Raw genomic sequence first — 27,146 nt, forward strand, 5'->3', positions numbered from 1 at the left:
TGGAGTAGATACCATTTATTTGCTGCATTAAAATCACAACTGATCATTGTGTTAGTAGTTACACTTGTGTTGCACATTACATTACATACTAAAATATGCACCTATTTTAATACTTTTTTTCCTTTGGAGAAATATAAAACTATCTTTAAAGTTATTTCTTACAATTAGTTTTAATAATGATTTAGTAATAAGACAATCAATGAAGAGGGAAAAAAAAGGGATTAAATAAAGGAAATCCTTTTCAGTCAATTATTAGTATTTTTCTTTAAATGTTACACTGTTGATATACAATGGTATATAATTTTGATATACTCAAATCTTTGTATTAGGAATAAACATTTATGTAATGACAAAGGAACCCCAGAGGCATGTTTCATGTTGATCTAAAAAAGCAAATACAGACTCTTGAATGTTCACTTACTAAAGATAAAGCTGTGTTCATTTTCAAAGCATAAACACAGCATTTGTCAAAAGTGTTTCAAGTACTGAGTTCTGAAATTTGTGTATTGGACCCTAGAACTTACTGATTTTGCAATTATTGCTAGCAAAATGTTAGGAACAAACCTGTAAACAGCATTTCTGCTATAGGATGTGATAGACTAGTTTCATTATGCGTGGGGCATTAAAAATATTCACTACCTGCAAATGTTAACAATTTCCTTACAAAATTTTAACTTTTCATTACTGCCTATAACACTCCACCTCAACCCCTACCCCTCAAAATTCATATTCCCCTTTGCCTTGTTTTTTTACTATTTTCCTAATTTTTTCCACCTTTTCTACCTATTTTTTTACCTTTCCTGCCTCTGTGTTGCAACCACTGTGCCACTCCTTGGTGGATCATTATTATGAATAATATTATTAATTAACAGGATTTATATAGCGCCAACATAAAATGCAGCTCTGAACATTAAATAGGGGTTGCAAATGACAAACAAATACAGACAGTGACACTGCAGGAGAGGACCCTGCCCCAAAGAGCTTACAATCTAGTAGGTTGGGGAATTAACACACAAAAGGAGGGGAGACATGTAGTAGTGGGAAGAAGTGACTGTTTCAAAAGACAGAAGAAGGTGAGTATGCAAGTTTGAAAAAATGGGTTTTGAGTTCTCTTTTAAATGAGCCGAAAGGATACCTGTAAATCAAAGAAATATACAGAAAGAAGTTTACAGAAAGTTTAGCTCTCCTCCCCTGCCTGTTGAGTGTGAAATAGCTCTGTGGATCTTTGTAATAGACAAAGAGAATACAAATACTTTTGCTGATAAAATACTTCTCATATTTGTTTTTCATTTGTGTATTTACCTCTTTGCTTGGTTTAGTTTTAAGCTCGGTTTAAACAATATTGATCGAATGCTAAAAAAAAATCGCAAAAATATAAGTACTGTAGATATGTTTTTGTTATATTATTATTTATTCAGCTTTGACAAATTCTAGAGCTGTTTACAGAATTCATGGACCGATTTAATTTATAGACCCTGTATCTGAGGGAGCTTACAGGCTTTTGTCCATATCACATTTATACACACACACAATATTTTAAACCAAATACGGTGGGAACAAATCAAATATCTTTCTTTTTTCGGGAGGAAACTAAGGAGAATACAAACTTAATGCTAACAGAAACCCTGTTTTTGTTGCCAATACATAGGAAACTGTACCACCATTTTAACATTAAAGACATTTACTTTTTAATGATAAATAATTAGGTTAAATGACAATTTCTTTACATAAAAATTCTACTCCTACAATATGGTGGATTGTTTTTAAAAAATGACATATATTAAAAATGTCTAAAAAAAAGTTATTATTAAAGCAAGTTAAGCAATGCAGTCCCTCTTTCAATGCTAATTATTCAAATTTGTTGGTAGTTATATTAAATTACATTGCACAAAGACTGCAGATGTTCAGTAGTCCATGGAAATTTTTGGAAGTATCTAAAAGCCAAACTGTGGTTGGATAGTAGTTGTTCATTAATATAGTTACAATTCCACTCTTTTTACATGTTTCTATGCATTTAAATTTTTTTTTGATTGCAGGTACATTAATAAAAACAGAATATTATTTCTTTATAACAAAATTGCAGAAAAGGCTTGTGTTTGTTATACTTTAGTAATGCTATTCTATATTCCCTGTACATACACATTTATGTATAGAAAACCCCTTAAAAAAGGTTGAAAGCTTTCTTTATTATTTGCTCAGATTTTCTTTAGCTTTTGAATAGGAAGAAGTAGGTACACGATTTCGAGATGCTGGACCACGAGCTGGTGTTAAAACAAAAAAAAAAAAAAAGAAAATTCTTAGATTTTTGTAATAAGAATAGTGTATATAGGGTGATTTTTGCATTTTACATTTTTACATTCATTAATTCATGACTAAATATTTTATTAGTTAAATAAAAATGTACACTGATATACCAAAACATTAAAGCTACCTGCCAAATATTCTGTATATCCTCTTTGTGTTACTAAATTAGTTCTGACCCTCAAAGTTTTAGACTTAACAAGACCTCCAAGGGTGTTTTGTATCTGGTATTTGGTATTAGATGTTAGCAGAGCATATTTTACACCCCATTTCTTCCATGGACTTGTCTCTTCAAATACTGCATCATACTGTCACACCTTCCCCAGGTGCACATGCACCCAGCCATCCATATGGTCTAAAAAAATACATGTTTTATCACACTGGGCCATCTTCTTCCATTGCTCCTTGGTTCTGTTCTAATGTCTACTGTATGCACTTTAGCAGTGGACAGGGGTAGGCATGCTGGCCTGTGGCTGCCATATGCAGCCCTTGCACAGCAGCAAGCTGCAATATGTAATGCATTTTGACACTTTTTTTTCTCTATTGTACCCTTTCTCGGGGATTAGACCAGACAGGCTAGCCTCTACCCGCCATTACCATCAGTGAGCCTTGGCTTCCCATTACCTTGTCAGTGGTTCCTTGGTTGTCCTTTCCTATACAACTTTTGATAGGTACTAACGACTGCTTACCAGAATTACCCCACAAAGCCTTCTGTTTTGGAAGTGCTCTGACCCAGTTACAAAGCCATCACAATTTGGTCCTTGCTCAAATCCCTAATTTTCCTGCTTTCTCACACATCACTTTTATTAACTGAGTTACAACTCGCTGCCTAACATTTTCTAGCCTTTCACAGGTGCTATTGTAGTACTCATTCGGTTTACCTTAACAATCGTTGGTTTTATTGTTTTGATGATTAGTGTATATAAATATTCATATACACAAAAAGTATTTACAAAAAAGTGTGACACATCACTATATCCACAGAAAACTGCATGTTAGTATAGAATGAAAAAAAGAAAATTACCTCTTGGTCCAAAATTGGATAGATAGCAGTTGTTGCAGTATGGTCTGTCATCATACTGAAATAAATATGAATGTTTGAAGACATATAAACTTTACACATTTCATATCAGACTTGTCAGCTTACTATCATTCATTGCCTGGCTCAAATATACTACTAAAATAAAAAAATAAAAAAAATATATACTGTATTTTCCGCCGTATAAGACGCTCCGAAATATAAGACGCATCCAATTTTAAAGGAGGAAAATCTAGAAAAAAAAGATTCTGAAAGGTTATTCCCCTTCTGATCACTCATGTGCCATTCATACCGGTATTCCCCTTCTGATCACTCATGTGCCATTCAAATTCCCTTTCTGATCACTCTGTGCCTTTCAAATTCCCTTTCTGATCACTCTGTGTCATTCAAATTACCCTTCTGATCACTCTGTGTCATTCAAATTCCCCTTCTGATCACTCTGTGCTTTTTTTCCACTGTACGGCAGTTAGGACAGGGAACAGCAGGGGGCGCTGTGCTGGCTTCTTTCACTGCAGCCAGGAGAAGACACGCAGGATCGGGTATCGGGTGAGTATCTTATTTTAACTATTTTATAACACATTTGTCGTATAGGACGCACCAACTTTTCCCCCCCAGTTTTGGGGAAGAAAAAGTGCGTCTTATACGGCAAAAAATACGGTGTATATATTTATATATATATATATATATATATATATATATATATTACTGATATGTATGTTCATGTCACATTTTATGAAGCTATTCTGTGATGATATTGATACAGAACATAGGGACATACTGTAGGACTGTAAAAAAACATTTAAAGCTAATCTGTGAGCTGTCATTGCTGACCTCCTTCTAAAAAATACTACTTACCCCCAATTAAATTCATACAGTGGGTAAATCAAAACCAAATCTCTTGATCTGCATACAAGTTCTAAATATTTACTTTAAAATGTTTTAAATCAAAGTTGATATTTTTTTTTTTAAAAAGGCAATGCATTTTAAATTTGGTGGATTAAATTAATGTATACAAAATCTTAGGGATGATTCATAGGTTCTATAAAACAATTTAAATTGTTATTGTTATTTGGCATGTATAAGCATGTCCTAAAGGGGTGAAAGTCTACCTCTAGTTTTTAAATATAAATATATTTAGAATTTTAAAAAATCTGGGTTCTGTTGCAATACTCACCTTCTACCCAACATTGTCCATGGAGTCCAATAATTGTTGGCCCACTTTGAGGCTTAATGACATCTAGTGTTCTAACTCAGAAGTTAGCCACAAGTAATCATGCCAATGTTCGTTCTGGCTGCACCCTCATAACTTCTTCACTCACAGCTGACCACTGGCAATCCAATTAATCAGAAACCAGGCAAAGGTTTGTTATGCTGGGTCTACATGGACGGTTTTAAAACGCATATAAACGTTCCTACCACGTTTAGATATGTTTTTATGCACTTTTACAAGCATTTTAAAGCTTGTATGCCTATGCCTATGACGCGTTTTACTTTGATTTGACGCGATTTTACATAAGCACTTATAAAAGATTTGCTTCTAACCCTTTCAGGGAATGAGTACAGGGGTACATAAAACCCCTTACTCATTCCCTTAAAGGGTTAAAATATGTGTAAAAAATTGGACGAGGCTTTAATGTTAAAATATTTTAATAAATGTGTGTGGTTGTGTAACTAAACTTTTTTTTTTTACAGGTTATTCCAATGATAGGATTCCTACGGCTGCAGTCATGACATGAGCACAGCCATGGGACTCCTGACATTTAGGGATGCTCAGGCACTAGGGGTTAAATAAGGACAAGGCTCTCCATTCACCTCTAGTGCTTTGTGATTGGCTGAGGTTTTCAGTTTCTCAGATATTCAGCACTAGACTTGAATGGGGAGACTTGTCCCCATTCATCTCTAGTACTCTGTGATTGGCTGAGAAATAGGAAGCTCTGATGACAGCTCAAGCATCATCCGGATTTCCCTTTCAACAGCCAATCAGGGAGCAGAGCAATCAGCGGAGCTCTGCTTTGCTGACAGCTCCGCTCTTTTACTCATATTTTACCCTTTCAGGGAATGAGTAAGGGGTTTTATGTACCCCTATGCTCATTCCCCAGGGTGGGGTGGTGGAGATCTGGGAGTCTCCTTAATAAAGGGGGCTTCCAGATTCCAAAGTCCTGCTAAAGTTGCTTATAAAAGCCCCCATTGTTTTCAATGAAAGATTTCATAAAAAGCTTAAAAACGCTTGTATAAGCCTCCATTGAGTTCAATGTGAGCAGTTTCAAGCGTTTTCCCACGTTTTTAGGCATTTCCCCACATTTACCCTGAGTTTTAATTTTTCAAACGTTAAAAGCAACGTTTAAGATAAAGCTCAGAAACGTGCCTGAAGGAAACGTCTTGGTGTAGATTAGCGCATTGGAATGCGTAGGAATTTCAAACATGGGCTTTAAAAGCCTCAGGTTAAATGCTGGGGAAACAGTCCGTGTAGACTAAGCCTTACCCTTTTGTTAAAAAAAAAGGCACTATGTGCGTGGAAGTGGAAGGGAGGGGGTTAGCAGTAATCATGTCATTTTTAGTTGGAATCAGGCTTTAATGCCAACATAAATGCAGTTTTTTGTTAAATTGCATATGTCCGGCTTTCTGCCAAGAACGCAGATAACAGCGAACAAATATATTTCTGAATGTGCTTTGTCAGAGTCACAATGACTATAAATTGTTATTACCATGGTTACCAACTACATATATATTTACAATATGATATAAGACAGTTTTCCTTTTACAGCAAAAACAAATAATAACCAACAATTAAAATATGTTGTTTTACTGACATTCTTAATTAACAAAAACTTTCATGAAATTCTCCTGTGGCTTCAACCTGCACAGAATTATTATCATGGATCTGCTGACTCACCTCAGCATGCTGCCCCGCAGTAAGTTGCCTTTTACATTGAAAACATTTAAGGCAAAGTGGATGGTAATCTTTTCCTAAGGAACGCTTTCTTTCAGCTAAGAGAGAGGAAAGTAAAAAAACATATATTCAGGTCTGGAGTTTAAGCAGTCATAATAGTAATATGCTGTTCTCATACTTAAAGAGATATTGTCACTTTGGTTTTTTAATAGGCCTGATTTATTAAGGCTCTCCAAGGCTGGAGAGGATACCCTTTTACCAGATCCATTTAGGGTTTGCTTGATTACCCAGCTTCACTGATGAAAGCTTTAATAAATCAGGCCTAATATCTACGCATAGCCTATCACCTCAGCCATAACCACTTATCCTCCACATTCCCCTGAAACATTTCTGCTTGTCAAAGGTAAAGGGCCTGATTTAAATAAAGCTCTCCAAGGCTGGAGAGGATACACTTTCACCAGTAAAGCTGGGTGATCTAGCAAACCTGGAATGGAAGTCATTTGCTATTTGTTATCAAATTAATTTAATCCTAGACCAGACCCATTCCAGGTTTTCTGGATAACCCAGCTTCACTAATGAAAGTGTATCCTCTCCAGCCTTGGATAACTAAATTGGATAAATTGGGCCCAAATGATGGACTGATGTTGGAGTTTAAATAGGCTGATGAGACCATAATAAGCCTTCCACATGTGACAGATTTCAGGCCTACTTTATCAGTTATAAACAGGCCTTACCATGCATGTTTAAGGCAATTGGTCGTAAAGAAATTTTGCATCAAAAATTCATTTTCATACTGAGTCTTGGCCTGTGAGTATTAAAATGTGCAAATAAATATAGGTGCTAGTCCAAAACATATACACAAGTTGTCTACTATATTGTGATAAAAAATGTAGAAGTTTTCGGACAATCTTACAGAATAATAATAAGACAGTCGGGAAAAAAAATTAAAGAATGAAATTTTTTTTCTTTATAAAAATCTATACCGTATTTATTCGAGTATAACGCGCAAAATTTTCTACCAAAAAAAGAAATAAAAGTTTGGGTGCGCGTTATAAACGAGGGCTGGGGTGGGGTGGCAGTGGCGGCCAGTTCAATGAGGGTGCAAGCGAATTGTGGGTTCGCACTGCGCCTTTTCCGGAAAAAAGAAGAGCAAGAAAAAAAAAAAAAGTCCCCTCGTCGCGTACAGTGGGCGGCCCGAACTGGGCGTGAGAAGTCTTTTTATCTGCTGTATGGTCACTGCTTCATTCCTCGCCTCGCCCACAGTTCGCACTGCGCCTTTTCCGGAAAAAAGAAGAGCAAGAAAAAAAAAAAGTCCCCTCGTCGCGTACAGTGGGCGGCCCCACAGGTTACGGTAAGCATTGCTTTTGTACAATTCAGTGTTTTGCGTACCGTAATTCAGTGTTCTTCATATTTTAATTGATATACTGGTACCCTTTAGATGGCAACTCAGGGTATCAAGAGAAAACGTTCTGCATATGACGCTTCATTCAAGCTCAATATTTCGGTATTGTGTTATACCAGTTTACGGTGTCAATAAATGATTTTTATCATGGCTGCACGTGTTCAACAACGTTTTTTTTGTCAATTACAATGCTTGGTGTGAAACAAAATTTTATACCGATTTTTAATTGAAAATTAGGGGTGCGCGTTATACACGAGTGCGCGTTATACTCGAATAAATACGGTAAATGTTTTTAACCGAGAATATCACAACTTTTACCCAAAAATGAAACAATTTTTCAAATTTAATTTATTTGATTTACAAAAATTAATGTAGAAATGTAGGAAATAGAGTAAATATATGTATATATCTTCTATTTCAATCCGATGTAAAAAAGGTGTAAATTTCAAATAGAAGTTGGGTGAATCTTGGATGATAACAATTATAAATAAACCCCTTAATAAGCGAGAGAAATATTCCTTTGCAAAGACGCAATGGGCCTGATTTATTAAAGCTCTCCAAGACTGGAGATAATAGACCAACGTTGGGGGCCTGGGTAATCCAGCAAATCTGGATTGCTTTAAAATGCTTTAACTCCTGGACCAAACCCATTCTAGGTTTGCTTGATCATCTAGGTTCCCCATCTTCTCCAGTTTTGGGGCTTTCATATATCAGGCCCAATGCACAGGCCTTGTAACTTGGGTGCATACATCTTACCAACATAGCCCCAAAGATATTTAGGAAAGTATTACATAATTTTACTCTGTGGTATTTATCAAAAACTGAAATACCATATATTTTGACAGAAATTGTCAAATTACAGAGAACATTGTGTGCTGGTATAATTTATAGTTGTAAATGTGTTTTGGATTTTAGTCTTGTAAATTAATGTGTTGGCTCAGCAGGCAGAAATCTCAGGGAAAGGTTATTATTGTGTGTACTTATAATTAGTTAGTTGGCCAGGTTAGAAGTTTACTTTATTTTTGTCTTTTACTAAAACAACAACTGTTATTATGAGAGCACAAAAATAAAATGTAAGGCAAAATGTATAAGCAAACAAATTATACATTATGGTTGATGTAATCAATTGTGATCCCAATCTTTAGAATTATGGATATACAGCTCATGCCTCAATCAATATCTGATTAGCTTTTTCATCGCCTTTTATCCTTTGTTTCATTTTAGATCAAGTATTACGCAGGATTTAAACCCCTGCCAAATTGTTATTGCAGTCTGTGTCCCCAATAGGTGGATTACCTCTTTAATCTACTTGTTCTGGTGATCATTGTCACCAAGACACAAAATAAATAACAAGATAGTAGAAAGATGGACCTTTTTATTGATATATAGGAAGCCTGACCACATAACATTAGTAAATACCAAGACATTGGTTGGGTTTAGTGGGCTTTTAACATTGATCAAATCAAGCTGATGTATTTCCAAGGATTAAAACATTTAAAAAAAACAGCTAAAACCCCATTTTTACCCAATAAAATTTTTTTCCTTATTGCCCTTCTAAAGGTCAGCGTTATATGGCAGTTACTATTGCAGGGAACGTAGGAAAGCATTTCAGGTCAGCAGAGTAGCTGACTAGCTAGCTTGATAAATCTCAAGGGCAGGTTCAGACCAACCTAGAGGCTGGCACCTTGCCATAACACAACATTCACATAACACCAGAACCAGCATCTGCATATTTGACAGTTGGTTGCAGTGAGTGGCACTGCCACGCCCATTCTTTTGCCTTGTAGCATCTCCCCCAAGTCAGCAATTCACTGGTATGAGGATGCGGTAACTGCACGGCAAAATCATGACCAGTCTGAAAATAGCCTAAAGGGACTGAATCTTAGACCTACTATGCATCGCTCACTACTCCCCAATACTGTCTTGTAAAACACATCCTTACAGCTGCCAATGTATATAAGGTGCCTGGAAATCTCTGTCTACAAAATTCTCTGCGGTTCATACCCATGTTTCCTGCACCTTGGCTTATGAAAAGCAAACGGTCCAATTATAGGACTTTGTGCCCAAATTTGAATTGATTTCTCCTCTCACCTCGTTTGCTCTGACTTTTTATTTTGTATTTTTTTTGTCTATTTTTATTATTTTTAGTTATTTTGAATACCCTCCAAGTTGGCTATTTTTTTTATATCAGTCATCCGTAAAATTATGATATCAGTAAATTTAGTGGTCTGTGGGTCCAAAAAGGTTAACAACCACTGCTCTAGACCTTTTGAATGTACATCTTCTGTCAAGTGTTCTTTTGTCAAGCTTTCCCTATGCACTATGCAGTCTATAGCTCCTTTATTTTTATCAGATACATTTAGTTGTTTACCTATGATTTTATATTTCCTTTATGATTTACCTGAATTGTGTTAATACCTACTCTGGAGCTGTTGCCCTGTGCTTTTTCTTTTCCCTTTGTACCTTTATTTACTGTTTCCTATACCTATTTGTTTGATATTAAAATTCAATAAAATTCATTATAATGAACATAGCCTAAAGGGTCACCCCAATAAATGTTTATGTTGACACTTTTAAAAAGCACTTTTTCTTTTTGTTTAGTGTTTTTAGTTGGGGTGGTGGTCTCATTTAAGGTCTTCATTGATGAGTCGCTCAAGCCCATGACAAACACAAAATCTTCCTGAATACAAATGCTGCTAACAAATTAACACCTTTTGTAAAATACATGTTGCAGGAATAATGGTGCTCTGCTAAATATGAAACTGAGTAGTTCCAGTGAAAAAGAGAGTTTGAAGAGCAGATTTTCTGATTTTGGCAATGAGCCCCTACTTGGGAATTTGATTACCAGATCTTCCACCTCTACCCAAAGTCAGCAATTACGCGGTCTATTCTACATTTATTTAACTGAATAGGCTATTTAAATAGGCACTCACTGATGTGCTCCTTACCCACAGGAGTCTTTCTACCAATTAAGTCAAGAGCTTTAAAGTATTCAAGATAAAACTTTGAGAAACATATGTGTCTGAAGCAGAACATGATCACACAGCATTTAAAGTCATGACCCTTGCAAATAATTGAAACACTAAAAAAAAAGAGAAAAATCGTCCATCTTTAACATAGAACTCTGTGTCTTTGCATTTGACAGAAAGATTTTTCAGACTATATAAAAGGGATTAATATATACATGGGGATCATTAGTGCATTCATAACTTGAGCAGCAAATATCTTCATGGAAATCTATTGAAATCTTTCAAAATTGGTTGAATGACAACCAACTGTGTTAAAGAATTTATCATTTCTTGCTAAATGCATTTATTAAGAAAAATATAGATGGATTTCTGAAATCCAAATCCAAAAGTAATGAAACATTGATATACAAAGCTAACTACTGAAAATGGATATTACAAAGTCTGCACCGTTCTAGTTTTTCGGTTGAAATTAGTAGCGGTGGTGTGCGGTGGTGCATTTGACTGAGTATGAAATTTTTTCAAAAGTGTGGTAAACGGCAGATTTCCAAAGTATTTGATTAGTTTGTGTATTGGTTGGCGTATGACAAGAGAATTATTGGATTCCAGGACTACTGAGTGACTGAGTGACTTAATGACCATAGTGAGTCTACTGAGTACAGTGGTACCTTGGTATAAGTCCTTAATCCATTCCAGATCCTTAGACTTATACCAAACAAATTTTTCCCATAAGAAATATAAGGAAAATTATTAATCCGTTCCCATGAAAAAATCCTATTGTTATTGGCATATTATACATTGATGGGGCTGTATAAAATAAGTTAAACACTGCTTAATACTAAAATACATAAAAACAAAAGCAATTAGATGAAATAAATGAAAATTTAACCTCACTTTACCTTACTGAGAAGAGTCAAGTGCCTACTAGGATGGTGCTGAGAAGGGGGGAGCAGGAGATGTTATGTATTTCACAGAGAGTTATAGCGCGGGTTGTTCACTGAGTGGTAGCAACTGACATACTGACACTTGTGGGCAGTCCTGGCTTTGTCTCGAGAGAGGTAAATCAGGGTAGCACGGAATGTTATGACTCATTTTGACCCAAACAGGTAATAGCACAAAGGTTGTATACCAAGCAGAATTTTTTGTGTCCAAACAGGACTTATACCAAGTTGGACTTATTCCAAAGCAGACTTATACTGAGGTACCACTGTATGTGTATTTTGTGGAATGTTCACCCACAGTAAAAGTATGCTTTGGACTACAGAAAAAAAACCTTAAAATGTGCAGAAAGCACACATTCAATGTTCAAGTTTTTGAGGTTGAAAAAAAACATTATTTCAAAATTGTTGTAACCATTTACTATTCTTCCAAAATGTGTTGGCTGGGGTTCTTCGAAGCTTAACGTCAATCTTACCCTTATTCTTCAGCCTAACTCTTGCAATTCTACTTATCTCTAAAATTCGTAGTGGTGCTAAATTCAAATTCAAGTGTCAGTAAAGATGTGTTTATACCAGAAATATTCATAACAATAAGATTCTGTAAAATGATTTTGACGAAAATATTTTTAATTTGACAACATTATTAACTTTTTTGAATTTTCATCTATTTCTGACAACCTTGAACCCATGACTTTATGTATTCTAGAAAGTAACTAACCATTACACCAGAACAGCATGCCTGTCAAACAGTGTTGGACACAGGCAACAGTGGTCCCCACGGGAAAACTAACTAGTGGGGCCCATGTGCAGATCTGTCTAATGTCCTCCCCCATCTACCCCCTGTGGTGAGCAATAAAGCAAAAACCTGCAAACTTGAACAGTCCTGAAAGGAAAAAAGAAGCCAGTGTAGAGATTGCTGGAAGAATTTTTTCACCTGCCACAGACTAGGAACACACATGAATTCTTCCTAACCTGGCATCATGGGATGGATAGCTGGGTGAGATGAAAAGGGCAGACGTGCAGGCAGATATAGGACCATGCAAACTGCTTTTGGGGACATCCTGCTGTCACACTCTGCTGCACATAAACCCTTATGTAAGAAAATCTGCCAGGTCCCTCCTTTGCCTAGGGACTTTCAATAAAAAAGCTGGAAATAATGGATTATAAATGCTTTTAATTTAGCTTTATAATTTAAACATTTAATGATTAATGGCTTGTCTTGAGGACAGGATGGAATGGGTAGAAAAACCTTCATCTTGGAGTTCAGCTTTAAGAAAATATTGTAATGTCCATTAGCTTCATTAAATCATGTTTGTAATGTATTACATTTTTTGTTGTTAAGAAAAGATATACAAAAACATATATAATACCATAATAAAGATATATACTACTTCTTTAACAAATGTACTTGCATAGAATGCAAATTTAAAGCGTCAGGTAATCTTGATAACTTTGGTTATTAAACTATGCACAACTTCTTTGTGTTTTTCACCTAATAAGCTGAAATGGTTATCTCTATGTAACATGCATTTCAGTAGTACAATTTTCACAGCAATATAATATGAGAAGCAACAGTATAGTAAGAGAAAAAAGAACTACTGATGTTTCATGACAGCAAGAGCATAAGGCAAGCCATAACATATCATCTGCTGCAAACTGTCATATGAGCTAAAGGAGAGACTGTCTCCAATTACACTTGATAAATGTCACATAAAATCAACAAGGCATGTAATGTGGTGTACGAAAAAATACTATTATACTGCAATGCAGTTTTGTAAATCTAAACACAAAGGGCAATCCCAAGGGACAAATATGTTCAGGAAGTATTATGAGTACATCTGTAGTCTGCCATACAACCTTGTTATGTGATGCACTGAATATTCAGGTACTCTCTGTGCTCCATTGCTTGTATTCCAATTACATTAGATTTATGTGTTTTTGTATTATCATGAATATCACATTACTTCATTTACACATAAATGATCTATGTTGCTGTTCCCTGTACATGAATGAACATTTTTTTATACACAGGAATTTTTTTAGTTGTTTTGCATTTCCTTTTACCAGCACAATTCTTGCATTTTTTGTTTCTTTTAAAGAGGTATGCAATGTGCTTCAGAAAGAGCTATTATGTGTTTATTATCTGATTTTTCCTCAGTGTTTAGTAAGGTTTGGGTATTGCTTTTAAATTGTGTAGTGCATTTTTTTTTAAAGTGAGGGTACTGACACCAGTCATTGATCTAACATTGCATTAGCTATAGAGTTCCACACCTGGATAAAAGGTTCAAAAGCAAAACTCACTTAGTACCCTTAAGCTGCGTACACACTTGCAATTTTTGTCGTTGGAAAGGATCTTTCACGATCCTTTCCAACGACAAGGGACTGCACGATGCACGAACGAGTGCTGTACCTACGAGTGCTGTACCTACCTACCTACCGTTCTTGCTCTATGGAGAGGGGAGGGGGAGAGCGACGGAGCGGCACCCTGCTGCGCGCTCTCCCCCTTCCCTTGCTTTAGAATCGGTCATCGTCCATCGTCCGTGGATCCGCCAGGACGGTCGTTCGGATGATGGATGACACCGACTGTACACACGGCAGATTTTCGCCCAATATCTGGCCGATGCCGATTATCGAGCGATAAAAATATGACGTGTGTACGGGGCTTTACACTCGTTTACAAATTCCACTCATTTTTAGGTTAATGATTTACATTCAAGCCTGTAACTGGACAATAAAAGGGGAAACAACATAGCCTTGAGCTTTCGGTCACTCTGCATTGTCTTCCAGTCAGCATGCTTCTAGTCAATGCACTAACTGATTTGCTCATGCTTCTGCCTTTCAAACTCATTGTACTGATACAAGGTCTAATTCAGGTACTTACATCGCTTGCATATAAGTGATACATTTAATGATGTAATAAGGATTACTGAGCTTCACTACTTTGCAATTTTTATATCTGCCTAGAGTTTATCCTAACTTATAAAAGTTATTTTTATCTTTCTTTCTATCTTTAAAGCAGAACAAATTCTTAAAGTGCCAGTTCAACACAACTTGTTCTTCATCAAAGCTGGGTATGTATGTTAAAAAAATATAAATTGCAATTTTGCTTTAGTATTGCATTTAGTGAAGATGCAAATGTATTACATTTTCTGGGAGGCACCTTTTCCTCATGTCAGGATCACGTCTGGCATTGGGACATACCTAGTCATAATTTAATGCAGCTTTTCAATTCTTCTTGACCAATATTTGAATCTAAGCCAACAAAGCTAATTTGATTCTGTTTAATCATCACCTTTTTTCAGCTACTGTATACCTGGGCTGATGAGGAATGTGGAAATCATGTAGCAAAATGTGCGGTATCTCAAATATCAAATTATTTAAGGACTACATTGCAAACACTTGTGTATCAACAGGTACAAAATGCATTCAACATTTATGACATGTGAAGCTCCATTGCTGTGCTTCATCTTCAGATTTTATCTCTTTATACACCATTGTCTGCATTCAGTAATTTATAGGTACTAAACCTGTCTTAACAATCTTCCTTTCATTTACTAAATCTACCTAAAGGACTACTGTACCTTCAGTGAACAATGTTTAATTTGTAAAATAGCTGCTTATATTATTCACAGCTGTACTAATCTAAGCAGAGCTGGATAATCCACAAAATAACCCTTAAGGCAGGAACCTAGTGCCAACTGGATGTCAAGGAGACCCAGCCACAACCTTTATGCTCCTGCAGTAAAGCTTCAGAATATTTTACTTTGTTAGAGCTATGTACCTGCACTTCACAATAGAGGATAGACTTGTAGACAGGTGGTATACTACAGCACCAAAGCAATACAAAAATTGCAAATAATAAGGCTTTGTCAGTGCATACTGTATTCATTACCAATGTCATGCAAAAGAATGAGAAGCCAAAGCTGCTACCTCGCCTAGGATCCCATTCTGCTTTAATTCATCTCTGCATACATGAACATAGACATATGACAAACTTAGACAAGCATGTGGATATTGGTTGTAGAACAAAGATTAAAAAAAACAGCCCTGAAGCCTGCATCTTCAAAAACATGTCCCCATTGGCAGATCCAATATTTATATTCTGTTCGAATATCTTCAAATCTACATATTCATATACATCTACTACCTATAAATAGGAAATGTAAGCATGAGCACAACCCTCAGACAACAGAAGCTTCCATTCTGGCTGTTTGATATTCAGGAGGAAATATGTCAGCTTTAAAGATAAAATGTCCCCCATACACCTGTTGCCAATGCCTGGGTTTTGCTACAATGACTAACATATGTGAATAAAGGTACACATAATAACGTTATTAAGTGTTAATTGTTAATGCTATGCTAGGATTCTTTGTAGCACCATAGCTTTATAAGGTCTCACAAATTATGTTGTAGGCAAATACCCCAATGGCTTCCTCTTCCAAGGAGCAATGTTGGCATGATTCCAACTTTGTCTTTCTTTACATTGATTGCCAATGGCCCCTTCTTTCTCAATATTTATGATTTTTTACTTTACCATACCCTAATATTTTGACTATGGCCTTGTTATTTGCCAGTATACCTTATCTACAGCATCACTTAATAACTGTACTGTCTGGTATCTGTCTGGTATCTGATACTGTCTGGTACCCATTTAAAGCACTTAATATTTTTATTATTTCAGTAAAATAAATCTTATTTTATAGCATTTGTGTTGCCTGGGGTCTCATATACCAGTTTTATGTCTTGGGTGTAATGCGCCTGGGCACACAAACCACAGCCAACTCCAAATGTCCTTTTATCGAGTTTTATTATAGTCATAAAACAAGACAGGGGTATTTACAGATGTCAAGTCTGATAAGCGTAGTACAGGAGGGTAAGGCAAAGGCAGGTCAGGAACAATCCGAGGTCAGGCAGCAGACAAGAGAGGTCACAAACAATTCGAGGTCAGCACAGGCAGAGTTCAGGCAAGAGTCAGGTATCAGTCCAGGTCGCTATTATAATGACAAATTGGAGAAACATTGCCCAACACAAAGAACGCACCAAGCACACTGTGTCCACCGAGGCTTATAGCGGGCAATGGTGTTCAGGACAGGTTCTCCCTAAATGGCCAGATTGACCAATGACCATGCGCCACCTGGCGCCATTTGACTGGAGGGAAACTGAATCCGGCCGCAGGGAATTCAAACCAACTATGTCCCGCCCCGTGGTGAGGCAGCCAAGTGCCACTCCCTCAGGGGGTACAAGAGGCACGCGTGGTAGCGCGCGCACCTCTTCCCTCAGCACCCCTGGGACGTGCCCTACTTTGCACATCCAAAGGAGTGCTGAGAACAGGACTTTTTGTAATCACATCCATAGTGATGCAAGGGATGCGGCCTGGCCAAACAGTAGTTTTGCCAGGACAGATCCCTCTGCCTGCAGAGAGAGACACGCTGCGAGCAGGGCAGCAGCCTCGGCCATGCTGCCTGCTGCAGCGGCGTCTCCCTCTGCGGCTGGGATCCCCAGGGACGCCGCGGGCTTGCAGGACAGGTAAGTTCCTTACATTGGGCTTGTACCTCTATAGAAACGAAGGTCCTGAGTTAGTCCTTTTCTATTACCAACAGGGTCATCCCCTGTGACACCCCAGCAGCCCAGACTATGACCCCTTTAAGAAACAAGTTCTTTTGGGCATTGCTGTGTCCTCCCTTGCAAAATACTTATCTGGCTAACACCTCAGTAAATGTGTCCTAAATCTTTTTTATTTTTATGCTTAAATATACCTACTAATACAATAATCAGCTACCAACTATTTTTGATTTTTCTTCATATAAATTGTAGATTTTATTGAAAATAACATGACTATAAACCATGGAAAATCTTTCAGTAGCTAAATGTGTCATTTGTACTTGTGTATAAGTTAATAGACTCATGAAAAGTTAACTGTTGACACAAGATTGCACCCTGCATGGTATTGCTTTGAATCAATCCTTATTTTTTTCAGCACTATGTCGAGGCAGATAAAGTAAAACAGCACAGCATGGCAGATGAAACCAATTTAAAGAACTTTTCTTTCCACAACACAGGACCATATAATATGATTTGTATTGTTGATATGGCTTTTTCATTCTAACTCAACCAACATTTCTTTAATCTTGTTCTGAAAATGTAGAATATGTATAAAACAAGACAGAAATGCTTCTGCCGAATGTCCTATTTAGCTTCCCCGTTGACATAACATTGTATGCAATTGAACTTGTGGGTTTAGAGTCAGTTATCATTAACTAGAAGAACTCCTTGGCTGTAAAAAAAAATACATTTCCTTGAGGTTTCTATATAGTACTGAGCTCATCTGTGAAATGCATTATTGTTTTCATATTTTCTCTTCAGCTCCAGTATTTGATCTAGGACTCTTAAGTTTTATGGGTACCCATACAGACAGCCCAATTGCTGTGCATTCTGAAAAACATTTGCTGGAGAAAACATTCTAATTGCACCAGACAGCACCCAGTTATAGGCACAGAGCTGGATATAAGGATTATAAATCCTTATATAGTACTGACCACATGTGCTTCATAGCAAAAAAATAAATGTATTTGTTACGTATGCCTGTGTGGTCTGTGCTGTCACACTTACCTGCCTATGATAGAAGTACAAGTTTCCTTTTCTCCAAACCCAGAGTGCTGCTGTCACAGCAAATAAGGAGGTGGCTAAACTATGTTATTGCTAAACTCCCTGTTTTACAACTACTATAATCCTCCTTCCGTTACCCCAAGTGTACCTGTGACCTCCTGTAACCTCTTGACCTTGTGTGACTTCTAATGCCTGGTACAACCTCAGGTGTCTCTTGTGATCCCTGTGACCCCTTATGTTGCCGTTGTCCCCTGTGTTTTTGCATTACCACTTGCCTGTTCCTGACCCCCAGATTCTTTTCCATTTCTGACCCCCCAACTGTATTCTCCCTAGACAGTATGAAGCATGCATGTTGTTAGCCTCCAAGTGCATATTTTTACATTTATCTATAACAAATGTGATTTGCCACTTGGCTGCCCAATCAAACAGTACATCCAGCTCTGCTTGTAGATCCTGTATGGACCTAATTCCATTACCTAAATCCATAGTTTGGTGTCATCTGCAAACACAGAAATGGTACTTTTAATCCCAAACTCTATATCATCTATAAAGATATTAAACAGTAAAGGTCCCAACACTGAACCCTGGGGTACACCACTAATAACCTATTTTTTATAAAACTAATGACCATTCAGAGTATGCATCATTAATTACAACTCTCTGGATGCACTCTTTAAGCCAGTTCTCTATCCATTTACAGATTGACTTTTCTAAACCCTGTTGACCATAACTTGCATATTAACCGTCTGTGGGGTACAATGTCAAATGCTTTAGCAAAGTCCAAGTACACTATATCAACTGCTACTTCACTGTCTACCTGTTTACTTACTTCTTACCTCAAAAAGGGAGAATACATTTTTTTGACAACTTCGGTCTTTCTTGAAGCCATGCTGACTATCACTTATAATATTACTTTCTATCAGAAACTCCTCTATGTGGTTCTTAATCAAACTCTCTAGGACCAACTACTTCCAACTATGGACATTAAACTAACGGGTCTGTTACCTGGTAATGACTTTGCTCCCTTTTTGAAGATAGGAACCACAGTGGCTTTACGCCAATCCATTGGTACTATGCCAGTGGTTAAAGAGTCTCTAAAATTAGAAATAATGGTTTTGAAATAACTGAGCTTAGCTCTTTGAGGACACGTGGATGTAATCAATCAGGTCCTGGTGCTTTGTCAACCCTAATTTTGCCTAACTGTTTCTCACTCATATCAATTTTGATCCATTTTGAACAGGCAGTGACATTGCTATTATGAATTTAGACTTGAGCTCTGCCATTTTCCTTTGTGTACACAGAGCTGAAAAAAGTACTTAGTAAATCTGCCTATTCTTTATCCCCAGTTAGCAACCCAGAGACATCCTTTAAGGGGCCTACATGCTCAGATCTGATCTTTTTTGCTAATAATATGTTTAAAAATCTTATCTAATTTTTACATCTTTTGTTATATTCTTTATAGTTTTCAAAAGATAAAGGTGATCTTTCAATTTTTTTTTTGGAATGCCCTTTTATTGTTCTTTATGGCTTTTTTAACATCAGGTGTGAGCCACATATGCTTTGACATGTTTCTGACTCCAAGAATGTTTGTTATCTTGATGCCTCTCTTTTAAGCTGCCTGCTCCGATGTACCCATCACTTTTTGTGAGAATCCCTCAAACACTAGCAGCTTCTTAATCTCTTTGCCTCTGCCACACCTCCCTTGAGCTACAGTACTAAGAACCCCCATGCTGGTCAAGCCCACCTTCAATAGATTCTCACCTATATATATGACATCTGCTCACTTTTCAACACAGGCCAACATACATAGTCACCTTAGTTACTTTTGGTCTAATTCATTGCTACGTACTTACAAGAGAGGACAATTGCAATAACAATGCAATGGGCGATGCAGAAACCTGCCCAAATAACCTCAGAAAAATAAATACATTTTAAACAGATTTTCCTTAATGATTTAAATTTTTCCTGACTGGCTGTGGCTTTTGTAGGGGAACAAATTGCTTATGTAGGGGAATAAGTTGGTTTTAAAGTGTTTAAACCAGCCATTCCCCTCCCCTAATAGAGATAAAAAAGGTGACACTTCTGATTTAAAAGCCATAAATGCAAACATGTATTCTGTAATGTGCATCACTATCTTGTTCTGTGAGTATATGTAGCATGTAGCATATGCCCTGACATTCAGAGGTAGGTTAATTTGTATCATATTTCAAAGGATGGTGAAGCACAGAGGGGTTTACAGCTCACCCTTAAGAACAGCAAATGTATTTGGTCAAGGATAGGGGTGTTCTATTACATTCAGAAATCAGTTTTACAACATAAATTTATGTTTTATAGAGACATCTTTATAGGTAAAATACACTAGTATTACAATTGCAACCTCGTGTTTTAACTGAAAAGCACTGTGTACATCCACTTCTGCTGCTATCCTACCTTTAAATATGTCTCTATAACTTACAACCACATTCAAACATGGGTTTACAGTAAGGTATCACAGTTTAATATTTTTAGTTAGAAGTTAGGATTTAGGAAACAGCTGAACAATTTCAAACATTTGTTTAATAAAAGAAAAGGAAAATTCTACAATAAATATATACAGAAAAGTAATAAAAACTTAAACAACAGTTAAATGAAAAGGGGTAACAGTGAAAAAGTCAAAAGTAAGGAAGTAAAGACTTGAGTTGCTGGAGTCTGCCTAGTCTTTGGACACTCAGATATTCCCTAGAACAGGCATGTCCAAAGTCTGGCTGTGGGACAATTGTGGCCTGTGTTTAGGTTTTCACCGGCCCACAGCCTCTGTCATCAAATTAATAATATGCGTCCCGTGGGGGGATAATATGAGTCCACTGTGGGGGCTTCGTGCAGGGCTCTGTATGGAGAATGCATTGACACTGGGCTCCTTACAAAACTGCCCCCATATGCCTATATATATATGGCATACTTTCCTTGTTACTGAGCACCCATCAGGACATGCAGGATGTACAGAGGGATCTGCTGCAGATCAGGTAAATGTGTAAAATTGTTTCTGACAGAATGTGTGAATCCCCCAAATGTTATGTGGGAAAAATGAGGGACTTTAAAGGCAGTATATATATACATGTATATATATATATATATATATATATATATATATATATATATATATATATATATATATATATATATATATATATATATATATAGTAAAACACAAAGAAACTATTATGGTGACTGGCATGAAAAGAGTGTCCAGTGCCAGTGCAGTTTTGACCAGACCCCCTAAAAAAATGTCAGGGTATAGTAAGAAAACCTTTGCATCCATTTTGAGCTGCAGGATACATTCCACCTCTGACAGGTGTCTATGCATGTATCTATGCAATACTGATGTTTATTAGATGTATATATATCACTACTTACCAACATTAATCTACTATATATATATATATATATATATATATATATATATGTGTAGACCTGTGGCCGCACCCTCGCCCTCGTTATTTGTTTAGTCTTCTGAGGTGAATAAATTCTAAAATCTCAGTGAATTGATTTTTTTTGTGATGATCAAAACTACAGTTTTCAATATGCATTGAGTCTTTTCAATCAGTGTATCATTTGTTCTTTTGTTTTTCTATTGTCAATCAAACAGGGTCTCCTAAACCTCACAAATTAAATATTAAAATCAAATTCGGTCTGGCAGCCCATTTTTCCATTTCATATTTTTGATCTGAATCTAAAATTGAAATAATAAAAAACACAGACTTTTTTGTTTTTGATATCCAATTCAAAATCAAATAACATATTTTCCTTTTTTAATTTTTGATGGTCAATTGAAAAATGATAGAACAAGTGATACACAGATTCATATGGAATAATATGTAATGTTTCAAATGAACCTAGAAATGTATAATCTTCCCGAAAGTTTTTTTTTTCACAGACTTTTTCATTTTATGTGGTCTTCAAATATGAAAGGCAGAATGATTTTAGTAAAAGCTTGTGTTCCTTGTGAAGAAATGAAAAGTATGCCATTTGCAAAAAAAATGTCATAAAATAGTTCATTTACATTTAATGTTATTTGGTTCAAAGAATGTCAGGCTAAATGGTCGGCCCCCACACATTTTCACCTCACCAAATCTGGCCCACTTTGCAAAAAGTTTGGATACCCCTGCCCTAGTAGTAACTAATGGCAAAAACAAGAGCTTCCAGCTACTTCTGCAATGTCCTTTTACCTAAAATCTGGGAAGAGTTCTCTAGTGCTTCCTCATTCAAAAAAACGTGTTGGTAGGTGTGTTAGAATGTTTTAGAATGCCATGTAAACATACACTTATGGCCTAATTTATTAAAGCTCCAAGGCTGGAGAAGATAAATTTTCATCGGTGAAGCTGGGTGATCCAGCAAACCTGGAATAGATCAGGTCCAGGATTCAAAAAATATAGCTAGCAAATAGCAAATAACTTTAAAGAAAGCCATTCATGGTTTGCTGGATCACCCAGCTTTACTGACGAAAGTGTATTGGAGAGCTTTAATAAATCAGGTCTATTATATCAGAAATTCTGGTTAACACATATTTCCATAGCATAAATGGTTTGTGTGTGAACAGGCATAATATTACTCAAAAATAAATAGATGTCAGCAGATATCTGTGGTATACATCTCTTATGAGGTCCAATATGTCTTGCTAGGCTTCAGGACCTTGTAAATGAATCATATTTAGTGTTTAAGTTATTCTCATTTTCTTTGAGGTTCATGGAACCAATTTTAAGCAATGTAACTACTTTACAGTAAAAATGATGGAATACCTGTGAATTTTCAGAAGAACAACTATGAGTCAGTACTTCAATCTCACAGATGTGTATGCCAAAACCATTTACAGTAAGACTGTAAGATAGAAACTAGAATTAATTCAAAGTTAATGATGCCTTTACATTTCTTCTAGATTACTGGCTTCTTTTCGTCAAATGTGCTGTCTACCATGGCCAAGTATAGATATGAGATTTTAATCCCAACATCTTGTATTATGAAAACAAAGGTGACATCGTATTCAGCATAATTTACTCAAACATTCTCCCCACACTGTTGGTGTTGACTTACTAAAGTATAAGCTGTTCACTCTGCAGGGAATTTTCGACTTACAAGGAATGTTCCACTTATTTTAGTACATGTGGTGAAAATTCACAAAGTATACGCAGTCAGGTGCACATGTTAATAAAAAAGAATTTTACCTTGCACTTGATTGGATAGCTGAAGTCTCCATAACCTTACCTCATTCACTAAGCTACTTATCCCTTGCATTGTAATAATCTACTTTGCTAAGTGAACAGGTGCAAAGTGAGAAAAAATACAAACTTTTGAGTTAACATTAGAATAGGAATAAACATGACGTCTTCCAGTAGAGACACTTAATCTGATGACTACTGGACAGAATTTCTTCTCATTGCCTAATGTATCTATGGTACAATTGCTGAGGTCAAATCTCCTCTATAGCAGACAGAGGGTAGAGAGAGAAAGACTATTGCTAGTTAAATGTTAATCTTATTATTCTTATCTTATTGCCTGTGTTTAAATGGGGAAATGCCTCATCACGAATTATGGACAGTATGACATCTTCCCATTCTCTAACCTCGTATGGTGGTGGGTACTACGATACCAAGTAGTGGTATGTGTATAAATTACAAGAGTTTGTTATCTGGCCCAGAGATTTTGTTATCTCTGGGCCAGGAAGGTATTAAAAAAATTAGTAATGAATCTAGCAATGTGTCATACTTTCAACCAGTGAATACTGATCAAGAGAATCTCTCAAGAGATTTTGGATGCACATTTAATACTTTAAATCATAATTATAAATTAAACAAATAACATGGCTGATTTCATAATATAAAAGTTATATATATATATATATATATATACATTGTTAATATTATATATTCATATTCATATATAATTCATATAACATTTCATAATTCATTTAACATATTAAACTGTATTTTGAGAATAAAACTGGAATGACAAAAAGACGTCCTACTGAATATATAGGACAATTCTCTGTAATGAACAACATCAGAGCATTATTAAGTAGGTCGTGTTGAAGGTAAAAAAAAGCACCAACTGCTAAGCTGTTCGCTTTACTGTAAGTGTAAACTCTTTATTTCATGATCTTTAATAAAGATATTTTAGTTTCCATACACAACATTATGCCTATGACTAATGCTTGTTTTGCATTACTATTGTATGTTTATCAATTGTTGTCTGTTTTTTATCTATCAATCTAATCATAAGTATTTCAAGCCTGAAGTTCTACAATTTTTCAGTAAACCATTTTAAAAGTAGAGGCGTTTATCTCAATAAGTATCTTTCTTCTTCCTCTTTTATAGCAGAGTAAAAGCTATTTTGTAAACTTCCTTTGCGGAAGACAGAGAGAGAGAGAGAGAAAAGAGATCAGGAGCATGATCAAATTGTGGTTAAAAAAACAGATGTTAGTAATGGATTATTGCATCATTGTATATCAATTATCACTCCGCATTCCTATGATTGCAATAGGACATTACATGAAAGGTGGACCTTGTTAAATAAATTTTTAGACTGAAAAATGTACAGCTTCCAGACCTATTTTGTTTACACAATTGCACTAAGGTTTTGTAACATGTTGTAGATTACCTATTCTTTGTTCAAAATGATCTGAATGTTCAGCTTCAGTATATTTGTCCAAGTTTTTCAAAAAGGATATTATTATACATTATAGTACACTCAAAACCTTCACATGAGAATTCTTGACAGGTAAAGGACATGCATCAGCTTTGAAATAAGCACTAAAAAATGTTTATAAGCTGTAATGGCAGATTTATCAATCTGAAGATTAACTGTTATTGCTTGTTTGTTACCTTTTAGTAAAGGAAGAAATGATAATATACAAAACAATATTCTAAATAAATTTTCATTTATTTGTGTATGTGTCCGTCCTGTTTTAAGGTCATTTGATGGAACTGGAGTCATATATATGGTTGATTTACCAAGTTTGGATACTCAACTCAAATTTTGTGACATTTTACAAACTGGGGCTCAGGGCAGAATTTCCCACAGGGTCATCTAGGCCGTGGCCACTAGGAGCAGCCACTAGGTTTGTGCCACTGGCAATCACACCAAGTTGCCTCCTCTGCCTTGCCTAAATTGTCCAGGCATCCTCTGCTCTGCTTTCCAGCTTCATGTGGATAGGCTAGGGGAGTGTAACAGTAAAGGGGTAGACTGAAGGGGTGTAAAGACTAAAAAGGTAAAACCATAAAGGGGTGGATAGACTAGGTGGTTGTTGCCCCAATATTGTGAATAGGCAGGTTAGTTAAACTATATTGCAGAAGGGACCTTGATTTATTTAAATAGTGACAATATCATATACTCCTACTTGTCATTTACTCCACTGCCCTAAGGCGGATTTGAACACACTTTGCATTTCATATTCGGTCTTTATATAGCAGGTCTAACATAGGAAATATAAAAGGGTTTGAAATGCCATGCCCCTTTTTCCTCTTTTTGTATATACACTGTCGCAGGTTACCACTGCTGCAGGAAACCACATTGCTTTCTGGGCAGTGATGTAACCCACCTTCCCCTAGCTCCCCATTTGGTTACAGCAGCAGAACGTCACTGCGAATTTGTAATATTGATAAGGCTCCCCTGATGACAGCAGCAGCAGAAGTCTGTTTGCACATGTGCAAAAATCATTGGGGTGAAAATTTGCTTCATTGGCCTAGAATTGGCTGAGAGATGGAGAAGGGCAGAATAAATGTAATAGCATTATACCAGGGAAAAAAAGAAAAAAAGGATATCTATTGGTAGAGCAGCAAGTAAAATACTTAATCTATCACATTTCATTTGAAGTTTTAGAGTTCAAACTTGCTTTAAATATCAGATGACCAGTCTCAGTTTAAATTATACATCCATAAATTATGAATTGCTTAGTACTGCACATTTAGCCTTACCTAAGTTAAACTGTATACAGCACTCTAAAATAAAGAATCAAGAAGCCTTTTGTCTACCATACTTTTCATAAAAATTAACATCAAACACAGTATGCATGAAATGCATTTGATTTTCTCAAGGCACCCAGCGATGAAAGAATATAGTCTGAAGAAAGTATTGTAGTTGCTGCCATTACTACACAGAGAAGAAACAGACAAAATAACTTACCAAAATAAACAGGTTTGCCGCATATAGGACAATAAGAAATCATCTTCTTCCAAGAGCAGTATTTAATACACAGAGGAAGCCTCACTTTAACTGACAGTAGCTGCTATTTCATGATCTTTGCTATTGCAGCAGGATGTTGTGGTATGTAAATGTGATGCTTTGATATAGTTTCAAGACAATCTTTCTTGAAGAAGAGAACTATAAACAAACATCTTTTAAAATTAATTTCTCTCCTGCGCAAAATATTCCTATTTTTATAATGCTTTGTAACTGAAATAACTTAACAATTTAAGCATTTTAGCAAAGATATTTTATGTATTTATTTATAGTAAGTAAAAATGTTGTAGTGTAACCATGGTTCTACTTAGATTATGTTAGATGTATGTTTATACAATATATTCAGTCTATTCGATTTTAAATGGGAAATCTTTAAAGTCACTGAATTTACCTTCCTATGGCTTTACCTTCCTTTGCAAATAATAAAGCAAAATAATAGGGTGCAGAGACTATTACTCAGGAGCAACCAATCAGAATTCACTTTTCATAACACTTACTGTTGCAGTCTGTTTGGTTGTCAGTGTATATGTATGTGTCTGACATCTCTTTTACATTGGGAATTATTTAAGAAAGGAATATAGGCTGTTTACTTAACTTTGCTTTACAAAAAAAAAAACTCATATAGAGTATTGAAGAAGGCCATGATCTGCTGACTTCAAACATCCAATTATGTGCTAGCAAAAATCCTGTTTTTAATACCATTGGGCATTCTTTGCAAGACTAAGTGAATTTTCTTTTAGGATTATAATTCATTTTTTTTAAATATGCATATGCATAATCTTAGCTCAATTTG

At 36.0% G+C, this 27,146-nt stretch overlaps 1 protein-coding gene across 2 annotated transcripts; it reads right to left on the reverse strand.

Moving 5' to 3' along the window:
* On the reverse strand, nt 1-26,408 carry LOC140326178 (cysteine-rich protein 1-like). 2 transcript variants are annotated; one of them, XM_072404542.1, is made up of 5 exons: nt 26,297-26,356; nt 6,965-7,035; nt 6,234-6,328; nt 3,326-3,380; nt 1-2,261 (listed from the first exon to the last, which is right to left on the reverse strand). In XM_072404542.1, the coding sequence occupies exons 2-5, from the start codon at nt 6,969-6,971 to the stop codon at nt 2,188-2,190; spliced, it is 231 nt and encodes a 76-aa protein (XP_072260643.1). In that variant the 5' UTR covers nt 6,972-7,035; nt 26,297-26,356; the 3' UTR covers nt 1-2,187. The 2 variants fall into 2 exon arrangements, with proteins under 2 accessions (XP_072260643.1, XP_072260642.1); XM_072404541.1 differs by lacking the exon at nt 6,965-7,035 and having other exon boundaries at nt 26,297-26,408.
* Between the last annotated feature and the right edge of the window lie 738 nt (nt 26,409-27,146).

Source organism: Pyxicephalus adspersus, chromosome 3, assembly GCF_032062135.1.
Source record: "Pyxicephalus adspersus chromosome 3, UCB_Pads_2.0, whole genome shotgun sequence".
NCBI classification, from domain to species: Eukaryota; Metazoa; Chordata; class Amphibia; order Anura; family Pyxicephalidae; genus Pyxicephalus; species Pyxicephalus adspersus.

Coding starts and splice junctions, on each gene's coding strand:
- LOC140326178 (XM_072404541.1), bottom strand. CDS start 26,339: ATGATTTCTTATTGTCCTATATGCGGCAAACCTGTTTATTTTG. Junction 6,329..26,296: donor CGGCAAACCTGTTTATTTTG/GTAAGTTATTTT, acceptor CCTCTCTCTTAG/CTGAAAGAAAGCGTTCCTTA. Junction 2,262..3,325: donor ATCCAATTTTGGACCAAGAG/GTAATTTTCTTT, acceptor TTTTAACACCAG/CTCGTGGTCCAGCATCTCGA.